Source organism: Dreissena polymorpha, chromosome 10 (genome assembly GCF_020536995.1).
Source record: "Dreissena polymorpha isolate Duluth1 chromosome 10, UMN_Dpol_1.0, whole genome shotgun sequence".
Lineage (NCBI taxonomy): Eukaryota > Metazoa > Mollusca > Bivalvia > Myida > Dreissenidae > Dreissena > Dreissena polymorpha.
The window spans coordinates 46,419,617-46,436,037 of NC_068364.1; the positions used below are offsets into that span (position 1 = coordinate 46,419,617).

The window sequence follows — 16,421 nt, forward strand, 5'->3', positions numbered from 1 at the left end:
TGAATGGTCGTTAGGTTTTTGCATTTTTTTGCATGCACATTTCGACCAATTTAAGAACCTCAAAGGAGAGCACGTAACATAATAGAATCCCATAGCCGCAGTATGGGAAAACTCATGTCGACGTCTCGAGTTTCGTTTCTGATGTTAACTTATTTTATGAGATTGTTTCCGTTAAGTAATTTAGCTTTCAAAAATAAGTAAATATTCATTTAAAAAAACAACATTGTTTTTCATTTCAATGTAATTGCTGAAATAGTTGCAAAAACAGAAATGAAATCGCCTTTTTATCAGTAATGTTTTAAACTGTAATCGGTTATTTTGATGTTTTATGTGTTTAAACATTTTTGTAAAGAAAACGCATTTCAGTAAGCGAAATATTTGAAGGGATTTGATCTCATCCTTAAATATAGTAATTGTACCATAGTATATGCTTATATTAAACGTCGCTTTGTAAGTTAAGTCGAAGTTATTTTTATTCTTATTTTTAACCAAACAAAGATGTACGCGGTTTTATTAACCTCAATATTTAACAAATAAACAATATGCATATATCGAGCTTTTCAATTTATCTTACACATGCACGTGGACAGTTAAATAAGTGTCGCATTTAATATATTATACCCAATAAACTAAGTCATTTGAATTAAACCACATGAACGTGCAATCATTTATCCATTACTTCAAGTGAGATATATAAATTTTATATTAAATACATCTGCTATTTACTTGACGTTCACGTTTTTATAAAAAAAATTAATGACAAAAAAAGAATATTTCATTAAATGTTTTTTTGAATTTAAAATGATATTGTTTGTCCTGAATAGAATAATATACGTTTATGCTCATTGTTAATAAAATACATTTTTTTTATTAAATACACATGCTATGTATTTGAGTTTCACGTTTCTAAATTATTATTTTAATGACAACAAAATAATATTTCGTTCTTTGATTTTTTAATTAAAAATGAAATAGTATACTTTCATTCTCATTTGATAATAGAATACTATTGCGTAAACTCCCAGTTAAAGTTTATTTTGTTTTCCAAATTTTAAAAGCTTATTTATTGAAAATATTTAACGTATTATTTTAATTGAAATACATCTGCATTTTTTTACTTTCACGATTTTGTTTCATTTTTTTAATGACAGAAAAATAATATTTCGCTCATTGTTTTTTTTTAAATTTAAAATAATTTTTTTTGTCCGGATGAAATATTTTACGTTCATACTCATTTGTTAATACCATGAAATTCTTTAAACTCACATTTGGTAGTTAATTCTGTATTCCACATTTTAGAAACTAAATTATTGAAAATATTCAACGTAACATCCAAGTTAAATCCGGGTTTTTCTTCAACATTACAATTTTAGCTCCTTTTTGCACATCGAATGGTAACGCGAAGTTAAATCCAGTTAGTTCTCCAATATTGTAATTTAAGCTCCGTTTTGCACATCTTGTCGAGTGTTAATCCGAGCAGCAAGTGACGAGGTAAAGAATTGACTGCGGTATATCATAGTTCAATATTACTCTCCGAGGTTCAGTTTGCCAATTTCACGACGGTTTAACCATTCAGCGAGGGCTTCTGAAATGTTATGGAACGCTGACAAATTTCACGAACTCTATGACCAATCAAAAAGAAACACGACGTCCATCAAATGAAACCAATGTTCTTATTGGTCGGTTCGACGTGTTTGGAACGATCAATCAGGGTAAAATGAACGCCTTTTTCCAAAAAGAGGAGGTTTTTTTTAAATGTTGTTTTCGAAACGTGAATTTTGTTGTTTCTTCCTAGTAACAGTTGCACGTGATTCCCGTTACTGACCATTGCTATAAATGTCCAGCAGTATTATGCTTCAAACGCAGTTCGTTTCAGCGACGAAAGGATTTACTTGAAACCTACAATGAAAGGATTTATTGGAATACTCGCTGTGGCTTACCTGTTCCACCATGCAGGTACATAGATATTCTAATATTAAAGAAAAAAGTTATTATATTTTAATTCGGAACACGTACGTCTACTTGAAAACATTACCTGTAAATACATGTGCACAGCATTAAAAAGCTGATAAAAAATGCTATTTATAAAATAATAAGTTTGATAATAAATATATTGAAAATAAATCAAATAACTAAAATGTGTTATACCAAATAATACTGCATACATATCAACATGTAATTTAACTATATATTTACCGAACTTCAAACTGTAAAGCAAGCAGAATTTAACTTTGGAGAAGATGCCATATTTCGGAGATGGAATTAGGTCTTAATAATTGCATACAGTCGAGTCTTCATGAGCGCAAATTCCCAAATAACGGAAGAACATAAAGGTTAATATTATTTTTTCCCTCACAGTTTTGTTATATTTAAATATGATGATTTTAGCCTGATTTCTAAGCTTTTAAACTAGTTCACAGATCCTATAAATGTTTACTTCAATGATCTCTATCCCTTAACCCGTGAATTGCATATTCGAGCATTTAATTGTAATCCGCGATATGCGCGTGTCTCACTGGCGTTCTAGACGACATGTTAAAATTATAGAAACGTGTAAAACAACATGGGAGTTATTTCATAAAACTTGAAAATTAGGTCTGTTATACTGTAGTTATTAATTGCAATATAATAATAATAATAATATTAATAATAATAATAATAATAATAATAATAATAATTATTATTATAATAATAATCATAATAAAAATAATAATAATAATAATAATAATAATAATAATTATTATTATTATTATTATTATTATTATAATAATAATAATAATAATGATAATAACATTATGAAAGTTTCCTGTTTCGAACCGACCCAAAGAAATAACCGCGACCCGAGTTGTTTTTGTTGAAGGGTGAATTATTAATTCTAATTAGATTAAGAGATTTTAAAAAGGCTCCGCTTTTGTGGTTCTCGATTCGTGGGAACCACACAGTAATGTTTACATACGTAGTTAAAATTAAAAAATATATTTGTAAACAATTGTAAAATTGTAAACAAATACATCAATCATCAAATGTTTATTCTAAGTTTATTACACAATAACAGTAAACTGTCAAAGGATTCTTAATAGTTGGAAGCTTTGAAAAGAAAGTCTCAAATGATGTGTATAAGGAATTTTTTGTTTAAAATAACGGAAGTTTATTCATATTACGTATAAAAAAGGGTATAAGCTACGACACAAGAATAGAAGACAAAGATAGTGGTGATTATAAAGAACACATTTGATAATACAACACGGAAAGTGTGTAGGAAGTGATTTCAATAAATTTTATACTGAAGTGAAAAAAAACAACAACAGAAAAGCGATGATTCTATTGAAAAATGAATTTTAGTGTCTTATATGGAATTTATATTTTATAGCAATCCATTTTGCAATAACCCGTTCCGCAATAAATTATTAACCCATTTACTAATTGACTTATTTTTTATTGGAAACTGTGAAGAGAAAATTTCAAATGTCGCATTTACGGATTTTCGTTTTCTAAAGGTTATGACTGTATTGTAAAATTTACCAAAATAATAGGATACATAAAAGTTATTAATTTCAAGAGAAAATACGATGAAACAACACAATATGTACTAAGAACATTTTTTCAACAAATGTTATGAAATGATGAAGAAAAAATGCAACCATTTTATTTTAAAAAAGATTGCAGTGTAATAACAATGTGATTTTGTTCAATAAAACGCGTTTTGCGATACAATTATCATTAATATACTAACAGATATAAATTAATTTTCAAAACGGTATCTAGGAAGTTTCAAATGTCGTCTATAAGGAAATTTTTAAATACGAAAAAAGTGTGAATTTCGACCAAAAAGTAAAAGGAAATAAAAAATATCAAATCAATAATGTAAATATGTTTAAACAGCACATAATTTTCAAAGAAAACGATATAAAGTAATTACGGGCTTAATAGAGGACAAAACAAAAATGTAATAATTTCTTGCAAACCGGATTGGCGTGTCATAATGCAATGAGTTTTTTTTTGTAACAACCCATTCGTTTTGCAATGAATAAATTTGATAAAAAAGTAATTACACATGCATTTTTTAATTCAAATGGATTGGATTCATTAAAAGACAGTTTTAAATATCGATCTTTTGATCGGTAATCGGCATGCCTTAATGTTTGTTTCGTCTATGTTAATTTATTTACCGATACAAACGATATAGCCTTCTTAGTTTTCTGTTACTTGAAAGCCTGCAAAACTCGTCAAGTTCAAAATCCACTGGCAGTTCTTTTTCTTATTTCTATTTTTTATAGTTTATTTATTTATTTGTTATAAGTACGTTTGTTGAAAAAAACACATCACATAATCATATCTATCTTTTGGGCTTGTTTCTTTCGTGGGTGGAGACAATGATATTCATACATGTATAAATATCTCCTTCTTACGTCTCTTTGATAGGTTTTATTTTGTTGTGTAACATTCCAAATCTAAAACTCATCGATTTTCAGCTTCTCCAATTAACATCGCGAATTTCAAATAATCAAATTTCTTCTTTTTTAAAAGTACGCAAGGCGCTTAACCATCTTCCACCAACTTCGTGTTAATTGCGTCTCAAATAAAGATAAAAAAAACGCTGTGACTGCCTTAAATGGGGCATAATTGACACTTAGAATAGGAGGCAGATTAAGACTCTCACAAGGCCTGATATAAAATACTGGGTATCCGAACTTTCTGACAACTCACTCATTCAAGAATTGGTTAACCTTTTGCAGAATGTACTTCATAAGAGGGTATTTTAATATGGTAAAGGGGCATGTAATCTGTATTATGTTTTAGAATACAAGCTTATGACAAGCCATTTAACATGTACACGTATTAAGAAATGCCAAATACCGATCAAAAGATTGAAATATTTGACACTTTCTTATTTACGTTTCCAATTCACTAGAATTAATAAATGCATGTGTGACGAGTTTATCGCAATCGGGTTGTTATACAAATTTCACATTCAATAAGTCGCTACCACCCGTTTGGCAATTACATTATTTCATTTATGGGAATACTTAAAGTGATATTATGCGCATTGTTCACTGTTGAATTGAGCTGAACAGAATTAACAAGTAAATAGAGGTAGTTAAATGTGGTAACTGGCCAATTATCTGCAACTCATCTTGCTTCCAGTTGTTTATAAAAATATATATTATATTCAATATTTTATATGACTGTACAGTCCTCTAAACCGATCGGAACTGTCTTTTTATTAGGATCGGAGTTATCGTTCGCGTGTCGAATGAAAGAATCTGCACTAAAACTAAATTTAGATTCACATCGTACATCAACTAATTTCTGTAGTCAGTTGTCTAAACGAAAGAACGGTTGATATTCAAATGCATTATTTTTCTCTTTCCGGGATATTGTGTAAGTATGTTACTGCTGCATCAACAAATATAATATGAAGTGAACACACCAAATATAAACAACGGTTGCTATAGACACCTATAAACATAGCATATTACTGTAAGATGCGCTTAATATCACTTTAATTCCCATATTGGTTGAAATCAATTTATATATTAACATTCTGCTTTTTTCATATTTAATTTTGAAGTTGATCAATTGAACTTTCTTTAATTTTTTTTGGTCGAAACGTTTATTTATTTCTTATTTGGAAAAAATGAACCCTTAAATACGATATTCGACATATCGTTTTCACAGTTTAAAAAAAAAGTAATCAAAATACATGTATGATGCGTTTATTTCAAAAAGGTTTAATGCAAAACGGGTTGTATAAAACAGTCGCATTGCAATAATGCACTGTAACACGTTTTTGTGTGTGCAAAATTGGTTAAACCATTCGTTTTATACATTGTATATGTTAAAATCATTGTTTATATACATTGAGTATTGTTTTGTTTTACATTTAATCATGAAATAAATTATTTAAAATGCTTTTTTGTGTGGAAGAAAATAACACTTCTGTGTTATTTAATAAAGACAATACGACATTTGAAACTTTCATTTCGGCGTTTTAAATCAAGTTTACAAATCAATAGGTACACGTAAGGTGACTTTTTTTTAAAGTGTATTGCAAACGGGTTGTTTTAAATATATAAATTTTATTAAAAAACGGCAAGCCGTTTCGCAATACAATTATTGCATATCTGGGTTTTCTTCACTAAACTTAACAAGTGTTGAAAATAATTACTTTATACATTCGGAGTTGCTGTATCACGTTTACTGAGGAAATTGATGTCATTTTTGTAGTCGAATCTGACGCATCTGTCTTATTTTGAAAATCAATCTTTACACACGACTTTTGAGACTATTTTTCAAAGTGTCAAATCATTTGCAAACCATTATTATCCCCACGCTTTTTGAAAAAAAGGTGGGGATATTGTGGTTATCTCCGCCGTCCGTCCGTCTGTCCGTCCGTCCGTCTGTCTGTCTGTCCGTCCTGGTCACTATCTCCTCCTACACTAAAAGCACTAGAACCTTGAAACTTACACACATGGTAGCTATGAGCATATGTGCGACCCTGCACTATTTGGAATTTTGATCTGACCCCTGGGTCAAAACTTATAGCGGTTGGGGTGGGGCCGCGTCAGAAATTATCACTCATTTTTTTAGGTTATTTTACATTTACTTCTTTATTTCTACACCGATTCACTTCAAATTGATACTGGACCTCTCTTATGACAATACGGTCAATCTCAACCATGCATGGCCCCATTCCCAACCCTGGGGCGCCCCACCCACATAGGCCACACCCACCAAAAATTTCCATTTACTATAATTTTTTCATTTCTACACGGATTCACTTCAAATTGATACTGAACTTTTGTTATGACATTAGGGTCAATCTCAACTATGCATGGCCCCAATCCCAACCCTGGGGCGCCCGCCCACATAGGCCACACCCACCAAAAAATTCCATTTACTATAATTTTTTCATTTCTACACGGATTCACTTCAAATTGATACTGGACCTCTCTTATGACAATACGGTCAATCTCAACCATGCATGGCCCCATTCCCAACCCTGGGGCGCCCCGCCCACATAGGCCACACCCACCAAAAATTTCCATTTACTATAATTTTTTCATTTCTACACGGATTCACTTCAAATTGATACTGAACTTCTCTTATGACAATACAGTCAATCTCAACTATGCATGGCCCCATTACCAACCCTGGGGCGCCCCGCCCACATAGACCACACCCACCCAAAATTGCCTTTTACTATAATTTCTTCATTTCTACACCGATTCACTTCAAATTGATACTGAACCTCTCTTATGACAATACGGTCAATCTCAACTATGCATGGCCCCATTACCAACCCTGGGGCCCCGCCCACATAGACCACACCCACCCAAAATTGCCTTTACTATAATTTCTTCATTTCTACACCGATTCACTTCAAATTGATATTGAACTTCTCTTATGACAATACAGTCAATCTCAACTATGCATGGCCCCATTACCAACCCTGGGGCGCCCCGCCCACATAGACCACACCCACCCAAAATTGCCTTTTACTATAATTTCTTCATTTCTACACCGATTCACTTCAAATTGATACTGAACCTCTCTTATGACAATACGGTCAATCTCAACTATGCATGGCCCCATTACCAACCCTGGGGCCCCGCCCACATAGACCACACCCGCCCAAAATTGCCTTTTACTATAATTTCTTCATTTCTACACCGATTCACTTCAAATTGATACTGAACTTCTCTTATGACAATACGGTCAATCTCAACTATGCATGGCACAATTACCAACCCTGGGGCGCCCTGCCCACATATGTCACACCCACCCAAAATTGCCTTTTACTATAACTTCTTCATTTCTACACCGATTCACTTCAAATTGATACTGAACCTCTCTTATGACAATACGGTCAATCTCAACTATGCATGGCCCCATTACCAACCCTGGGGCCCCGCCCACATAGACCACACCCGCCCAAAATTGCCTTTTACTATAATTTCTTCATTTCTACACCGATTCACTTCAAATTGATACTGAACTTCTCTTATGACAATACGGTCAATCTCAACTATGCATGGCACAATTACCAACCCTGGGGGGCCCTGCCCACATATGTCACACCCACCCAAAATTGCCTTTTACTATAACTTCTTCATTTCTACACCAATTCACTTCTAATTGATGATGAACTTCTCTTATGACAATACGGTCAATCTCAGCTATGCATGGCCCCATTACCAACCCTGGGGCACACCTAGGTCAAATATTCAGCGTGGGGATACGCGTCGGCCTCTGCCGCGCCATTTCTAGTTTACATATGTGATGAGTTTATTGCAAAGGGGGTTGATTTAAAAATATAAAATTGCAATAAGGTACGGCAACTTGTTATGCATTATCATATTTGCATAACTGGGTTTCTTCGCTTAAAATGGAATTGGTTGAAATTACGTTCAATACACATTTTGAGTTGTTTTATTAAATTATCTTAAGAAATTGATCACTTTCAATGTCTTTTATTTTGTTGAGCCGAATCTTACACATCACTCTTATTTTGAACAAGAAAATCCTTATACGCGACCTTTTAGACTTTCTTTTTTAAGTGTTCGTCAATTAGAATCAATCAGTACACGTGTGAGGAGTTAATTGCAGAACGGCTTTAAAAAAAATAAACACAAGTTGATTGTAGCTATCACAACTTGTTTCATTTGAGTTAATGTATTACTTCAAGTTCGTTCGAAGTCAATAATACGAGTGACTCAAATTTAATCAGTGGAAAAAGGACCCGCCCCTTGAGTTTTTAAACATCCAATCGTTTTAGCAAATAACTTCTACCTCACGAGGGATCTTTGCTAAACTATGCCTTGATTTAACAAACCTGTAATTTGAAAAATAATAAATGTATTTCTATTAAGCAGGTAAATTGCATCAGTAATTGAGAAACTGTGTTTAAAACAGCTAGTGTATGCGAACGTTTGATTGGTTCAGGGAATTATTACGGTGATGTCACTCAAAGTAACCACTACGTTAAAACCTAAATTATGCAATCTAATGATTGTTAGACAATAGTTGTCACAACATTTGTTTTGATTAGCGTCCTGGAAACTGCGTACGTGACTTTTGGTGGTTACCGTTCGTATAAATTGAAAATCAGCGTTTTATCAGTGGATATATTAAAATAATATCGATAGACACCATTCCATAAATTGTTTTGGTGAATACTAAACAAATAAAATATAAATTGTAAAATAAAGTAACATTTTTATATTTAACCTTACTTAATGAACATGTTGTAAAACATAATTCAACATAAAAGAACTGAGTCTGTCAATTGAAATTATGCTGTCAACATGGCATTATCATAACAACGGCTGATAATGCACTTTGCGTTGTTCCAATTTAACCAAAAAACATTCTGCGACTTCCTTAAATGAACAATTTCACGATACTGTGGTGTCCTTTAATACAAGTTTAGCAATTATCTAATGAAATCAGTGAACACGAGACCTGAGGTAAGTCTAGTCTATTTATACTGTTATTTTTTTTAAAGATCACAAACACCGTTAAATGCTTGATTGTTCTTGCAGACGCCCAGATCACTGCCTGGACAGAAACGCCGTTTACTGTGGCGTCCGGAACAACTACCAAAAGTATCTCTGGTACTGTCAACTCCAAGGTCCCTGAAAATTCGATCGCAGGTACAACACTTTTCTCTGCAGTCGCCACGAAAACCAATACTGGCGCAATTGTGTACACCATAGCTTCCGGTAATACCGAAAGTTTGTTTGAGATCGATTCAGCTGGTGCCGTCAAGCTGGCTACAGGCAAGAGTCTCAACTATGAAACTACGCCTTCCTACATCTTACAGATAACGTAAGACTTTTAAAGACCATTTTCATATACAGTTATCTTCCTTTGTCATAACAAAAAAACGTCATATTGCAACCTTGTTATAACGTAAGACTTGACGAAACAAAATTATGGTAACATAAGGAATATCACTCATACTTTGTATTTAAAGGTTAATGATAAGTTGCTGCATATCAATATGCGATAATCCGATAATGCCCATAATGGTCTGAACTTCTTTTTCATAGAAAAGGTAATGCTGTTAAACAAGTTTGCAATGAATAAAAACATCATCGCAAAATAATGTTTCAGTCCAAATACCAGTGATGTAATGTAAAATATATATTTAACATATTATAGGAGAGGCAATTGCACAGTTTTAAAAAGTTGTGTTTCCTTTTACTCGGTTAAACTCAAGTTTGTTTTAAACCTGATAATCAATTCGAATGATAGGTTCAATAAAGAATTCTATTTCGCATATCACCAAGAAATGAACGTCGTGTTTTTGTAGTGGAGATAAAAATAGTTGTGTTTATAAAGGAAGAAATAAGAATTATAAATAGAACAAATGTATATATAAACATGGTCCGATAATCGAAAGAACGTATATAACGTAAACGTTCGTAGACTACTGACCGTAGCAAAATGCGTGTTTGCGGTCGAAAGCTTCAGCTGCCTAACATAATACACTTTTGCAGACAAATAATCTGAAGTATTGGAAATTTGATTGATGGAAAAATTGACGGACGAAAGCATTTCAATTTTAAGTAGAGTTAGATTGTGATTGTGTTCAGTTGCATTGTTCCTGAAAGTTATATTTTCAAGGTTATACGATACGAAATGTCCTGTCATATATTGTGACAAAGACGTTTTGTAAACACACAATCACGTTTTTTTATTACCACGACGTAGATTTTTGTCTTTTGAGAAAACCGGATTGAACGGAAAAAGGTGCATTGTTGCCTTTGGGGCTCTTCTATTTTGTTTCTACCTATAGTCACATAAGCTTATATAACGTTAAAACTCGACTTTGTATTAACTATAGATGGTTGTGTATTTACGTATTTGCCCCTTTGCATAGAACGTAAGAAATACAAATTCTCTCAGTACAATTCGTACTTGTTATTAACGTATACCAGTATATCACGTGTATGTTTAAACGAGCAGCGTAATAAAATGTATTTGTGATGATAGAAATATTCATAAATATTACGGCATATAAACAAGTTAAAACATTTTATGTTTGAAGTCACGTATTTTTCAAAAGTGATGATTTCCAGGAAATGATAATTATCTTTATGCATTTGTTTGATCTGCTGTTATAGTAAGAAAGTTATTTATCTAAGTTTTACAATCGATTGATTCAAGCCACCGCTGATCGTAATAACATGTACTAAGCTCAAACATAGTCATGATAGAATAATAGTTTGTTTTTATTTTACAGTGCAGTGGAAACCGGCCAAACCGCCGCCGCAAGTACAGGGACCGCAACTCTGACGGTCAGCATCAAAAACGTTCTCGAGTTCGGACAGACCACGTACGCCGTTTGCATGGCTGACGGAGCGACCGCAGGTAGGAACTTTAAACAATTTGCACAATCTTGTATTAGCTTTCCTTAGGGAATATCTAGTGCCGTACAATATGCACAATTTGTTCAATCGCAGCTATGCACTTTCTATTATTTTTTTGCACTAAAAATGGTTTAATATATATTTTTTATTTATTATTATTTCCAGTCAAGTGGGCAAAAGCTTTTCAATGAATGTGACTATAATATTAGATGCAACTATTTCATTTAAAGATTATCGAAATCAGATGATACGCCTTAGCATGTTGCTTATTTCATAGAATGGTGATTTATTATGGCACACATCAGATTCTGATTACCATCGTGCTTAGAAAAAATACTACAAAATACCCAATACATCATTCTGTGGGATTTTTGGAATCGGAAACTGTTTATCTTGCCATACATAAGGGACCACCCGCGATAATAAGGTTTATTTTCTGATGCAGCAGCTGCAGTTTCACTTTATTTATTTTTGCATGTGTAATCAACAGCTGTTCTAAGTAACTTACTAAGTCATTATCTTATTGTTTTCAGGCACGACCGTTGGGACATACACCGTGAGCGACAATACAGCCAGCACAACTTTGACCTACGGAATAACATGTAAATTTGAATTCAGTTGTTTGATTTAAAACGTGCATACCCAAAATGTTCTTAGTCTTTTATTTGTAATATGTTGTTGTTTTTTCTCATCCTGTTGATAATTTATAAATAATAAATAATTTTTATAATATATATACAGTCTCAGTAATTTTATTTTAGGATTTGTTTCTTATAGTGACAAACATTTCAATTATGGTCATAGTAATTCGCACAACATTTGTTCTGCAGTTGACTGAAAGGCTTATAGTATGTCCGTCGATCGATTTCATGTTTGGGTTTCATAACTACAGAACTCGATAAGCGTTTTAGCTTTTATCTTTAAAGGTCATGGTTGGATAAAATAATACATTAAGGAAAATCGCACTGCATAATAATTTTCAGTAGGCACTTTCAAATTCCTGTGTTGTATCCCAAAACCCAAATTGTTTATACTTCCCTCAATCTTCACGTTTTGAATACGTCACTTCAGAAGCGATTAAGGTACTAAATTAAAGCTCTCTTATGAATGTTAATGTAGCTGTATTCAGTATAATTCTGCATCATAGTTGTCGTGAATGGTGTAGTGGGGAAGTTGAGTCAGTGTTTGCCGGTTGTAATATTGTAGTTATTTTTTTCAGCCGGAAACACAAACACCGATTTTGAGTACACTTCTACCGGCGTGCTCAAGGTAGCAACTGCAAAGACGCTGGCTAAGGCAACCACCGCGACATACACGGTGGTGCTGTCGGCGACGGAATCCGGATCAGCCTCTGAACCTGGATCTACCACAGTCTCGATCACCGTGGACACATGCGGTTGCTCTGCATTGGCGGCGACGCTGGGGCTCACTTTGGTTGCGATGGTCATTGCCGTTTCCGCTTAAGGTGGCGCTTGGAAGAGGGGAGAACGCTGACTGTCGTTGAAAGCTGTGATATGACATTTACGAACACTATATACAGATATGGGTCACACATATGTTTTTTCTTACGTATAAGCACGTTATCTTATTATTTATAGCAGGTGTGTAGAACGCCTTGTTAAGCAAATAGTTTAACATCAAAATAAAGAACATGTGTACGTTTATGGGTTATATACTTTAATAGTTTATAGTTTTTAAGGCCTTTGGAAACGGGCATTAACTTTGGCTTTGTCGCGTTCATTCCCCTCGTTTTCCTATATTGTTGTTTTTATATTCCTATGCATGTTATGTATATGTTGTATCTTTAACACCTGTGATACGTTTATTCGGTGAGGGGTTCCAGTATGAATGTCTTTAGGGATGTGACCTTTGGCGGCCTCTTACCGTCTAAACTTTGACTTTCGTCATGCGCTTGGTTTGAAGTTAATGTGTTATGACAATAAAACTTTGTGTTGAAGTTATGAATTTTATTACTTTCTTTATTTCATCCTTAAAAATCGCCTTGAAATATCATATTATAGTCGAAATAAGGGAGGTGTTTCGAAACAAATGTGTGCATAGTTTTCCCTTTGGTAAATCATAATAAAAACGGTATCAATAGTCAAAAGTAGCGTCAATTAGAATTGTTGTATCTTTCAGAAGCTTTATTGACCCTATCTTCTACGCGATTCACAGTTATTTAAGAATGAAATACAAACAAATCGTTAATTACATGTCTTGCTATGAATCCCTTCCACGGGTATCGTTCACGGTTTGGCAATTGATTATATTAAAACAAATATGAGTTCTTTCTTGGCTGATCATCAATCGCAATCATACCAATTATAAAACGTGGGTAATGCTTTTCATCGAAGAAGTAGCAAACACGTTTTTACCAGAACAGAACAAATCGTTTATTTCACCCAAGTATACAAAATATACAATAAGGGCAATATAACAAAGCAAGATTATTTAATTAATTATAAACTTCCGGTAATAATTACAATAGAGTTTTGCAAAAAAAAAACATTATCAGTGGGATATGGAGATGGGGTTGGGGGTACCATAGGTTGATAGTAGTAGCACTAAAAGGTTATGATTAAATAATAATGCTAACTCTTTTATTGATTGTAATGGAAATAATCGTTTTAATTATAATGGTGGTAGTAGTAATACTAATAATTTATTTATTCGGTAACGTGACAATGAAGTTTACACACATTGTGACAAAAACAAAAATCTACGATAATTAGTGGTTTGTGGCCGAATATATGTTCGGTGTGGGAATGAGTTTTGCACACGATGTACACGCCGTACAGGCAGCAGAGATTAATTGTTATTTTCTCGTTGATATCGTCGTCTTTAATGGTGATAATAAACCGAGGCATACAAATCATGGATAATAAATGGTTGCGTAACTATGTGGCTCTTGTTGTGAATCCTCAAGCAATCGTTCATCCAGTGTGGATCACGCATGAGTGCACCAGCACACACACGAAAAAGTCACGAGGTCGGCATGATCACAGCACAATTGACCTTTTCGACATTATTTTAAGGGAGACAACTCTGAGTGGATTAAGTGAGGTCGGGGGGGGGGGTACTCGATCATCTACTGCAGAGTTCTGTGTTGATGCAATTATAATTTCCCAATAATTTGCAGATATAACTTATATGGTATGATTTTTTTTGTAATTTGTTATTAGCTTAGTATCTTTGATTTAATTGTAGTGCATGTTTATGCTTTATTTCGATTTTATTGTGTTTAAAGTAGGTAAAAACGAAACATGCCAAAAGCGGGTGGGGTATGGAAAAATATATTATTTGTTTAGTTTGGGCAAATTAGAAGTTTGATTACCTTTGGTAAAATACTTTTCTTTGAAAAGAACAGTTATTTTAAAACAGATAACTATGCTGTCTTTAAATGTTATTGAATGGTTTATTGTTATAACTTATAGAAACCTTTTTTTTCAGGAACATCACAGTGTCAACAGAAGTCAGAAACTGGAATACTGTATCTCATTCTGCATGAAGCTCAAGAATTCTACACCTGGAATGTTATTAACTCTTGCAATTAATATTATACATCACCACAGTTACATAACTATCTTCTTTGAAAAAAATAAAATAAAGATACCTCAGATGTGTGTCTACTTCATACCCTTACATTAAAAAATATCCTACACATTCAGAAATATAATAAAATGGATGGTGGTTTAAGTTGACATATAACACATAACATGTGATGTGTTGACATGACTATTAACACTGCTAAGAAAACGTTTACTTCAAATTAAATAAAGTGTCCCTGGTCAAATGTCCATTTGGCTAAATATTCATATTGGTGAAACTTTCAGCAGTTTCACAGTCATCCTTAACTGGTTGTTTGTTGGGCTATTCCCATTAAGGTTCATGGGGGGGATAAATTTCATTAAAACTTCTCTTTGGTTTTTCTTCATTGAATTTGGTACAATATGGTCAAACTATATATCATTTTAAAGCTTAAGACGGATAGAATAACATAAACATATTTTTGACATTCAATATTTGTGTGCTTTATTCATATTTTGGTTTAAAACCAATACATGTTTACACTAATTTACAAAATCTCAATCTAAAGTTAGGAAGGATATGCACTACCTTAAGTTGAATAAATACAAAGCTATATACATATACAAGGTCAAGTTAGCAACATTTCACAGAAAATAATTGCCATAAAACAACAAATGAGTTTTTATTCAACTGCCTTTTTTGGATAAATATTCTTAACAAAGTTCTAAAAATAACTAAAACGTAACTACTTTTTAAAAATCCAGGTACGGTGGATAATAAGAGTCACAATTATATTTCAAAGGCTTAACATTTTTGTTATTTACCTCTCAACCAAATTGCAAATTTTACACCATCTCAAATTGAAATACATTGCAAACGACATATACAATTGTAAAGAAATAAAGAAATTGGCAAAACTATTGATTTTATAGTTCGATTCCTTCTACCCATTTTGAAAGCGTGGCCATCGCTGTGATCCGTAGAAAAACGTGCAAAACAAATCGGTCGAAACCACGTGCAGTGGTGAGAAAACCGGGTATGTGTATACACATACCTGAGAAAACACATGTACTTATTTTGACAATTGTGTGGTACTAGTAAAACAACTATTAACATTAATCAGCAAGAGATCGCACTAAATAACATAAATGACCACGCAGAGATTTCATCACTTACCCTATTGCAAATATTTTCCAGCTGAAAATTGTCCCCCACACGTCTTTTTTAGTTTATTTGTTTTGTTTTTCTGGAGCCGAAGTGCATCTTACAGAATATCCATCCAACTTCCGTTGTTTTCACTTTCGTTATTAAAAACTCCGTTTAAAAGAATTATTTCTACTTTTAGATTGTTAAAGCGATGTATTATTATATATTATTGATAGCATTGTATACCGTGATGAATTGAACGGAGTTATGTATCGATCTTTCTGTCAGTCTGTAAGCGTACTATTTTATGCGCAATAATATAAGTACAGTGATTCGACAACGATTGTAAACATTGGTGAAATGCTTCTT

General features: G+C 33.0%; 1 protein-coding gene across 3 annotated transcripts in view; it reads left to right on the forward strand.

The window, feature by feature from the left end:
* The first annotated feature begins 1,825 nt into the window (after nucleotides 1-1,825).
* The window catches only part of LOC127847456 (protocadherin Fat 4-like), a 303,771-nt gene continuing 289,175 nt past the window's right edge, over nucleotides 1,826-16,421 (forward strand). Inside the window, exons 1-5 of one of the 3 annotated variants that reach the window (XR_008033974.1) lie at nucleotides 1,826-1,956; nucleotides 9,546-9,831; nucleotides 11,252-11,379; nucleotides 11,912-11,980; nucleotides 12,598-12,979. Coding sequence is in view for 2 of the 3 variants with exons in the window: in XM_052379381.1 (XP_052235341.1) it covers nucleotides 1,905-1,956; nucleotides 9,546-9,831; nucleotides 11,252-11,379; nucleotides 11,912-11,980; nucleotides 12,598-12,842 (780 nt within the window). In the remaining variant the exon portion in view is untranslated. Of the gene's footprint in view, nucleotides 1,957-9,545; nucleotides 9,832-11,251; nucleotides 11,380-11,911; nucleotides 11,981-12,597; nucleotides 13,340-16,421 lie in introns of those variants that run through there. The other 2 variants (XM_052379381.1, XM_052379380.1) reach the window with 2 other exon arrangements.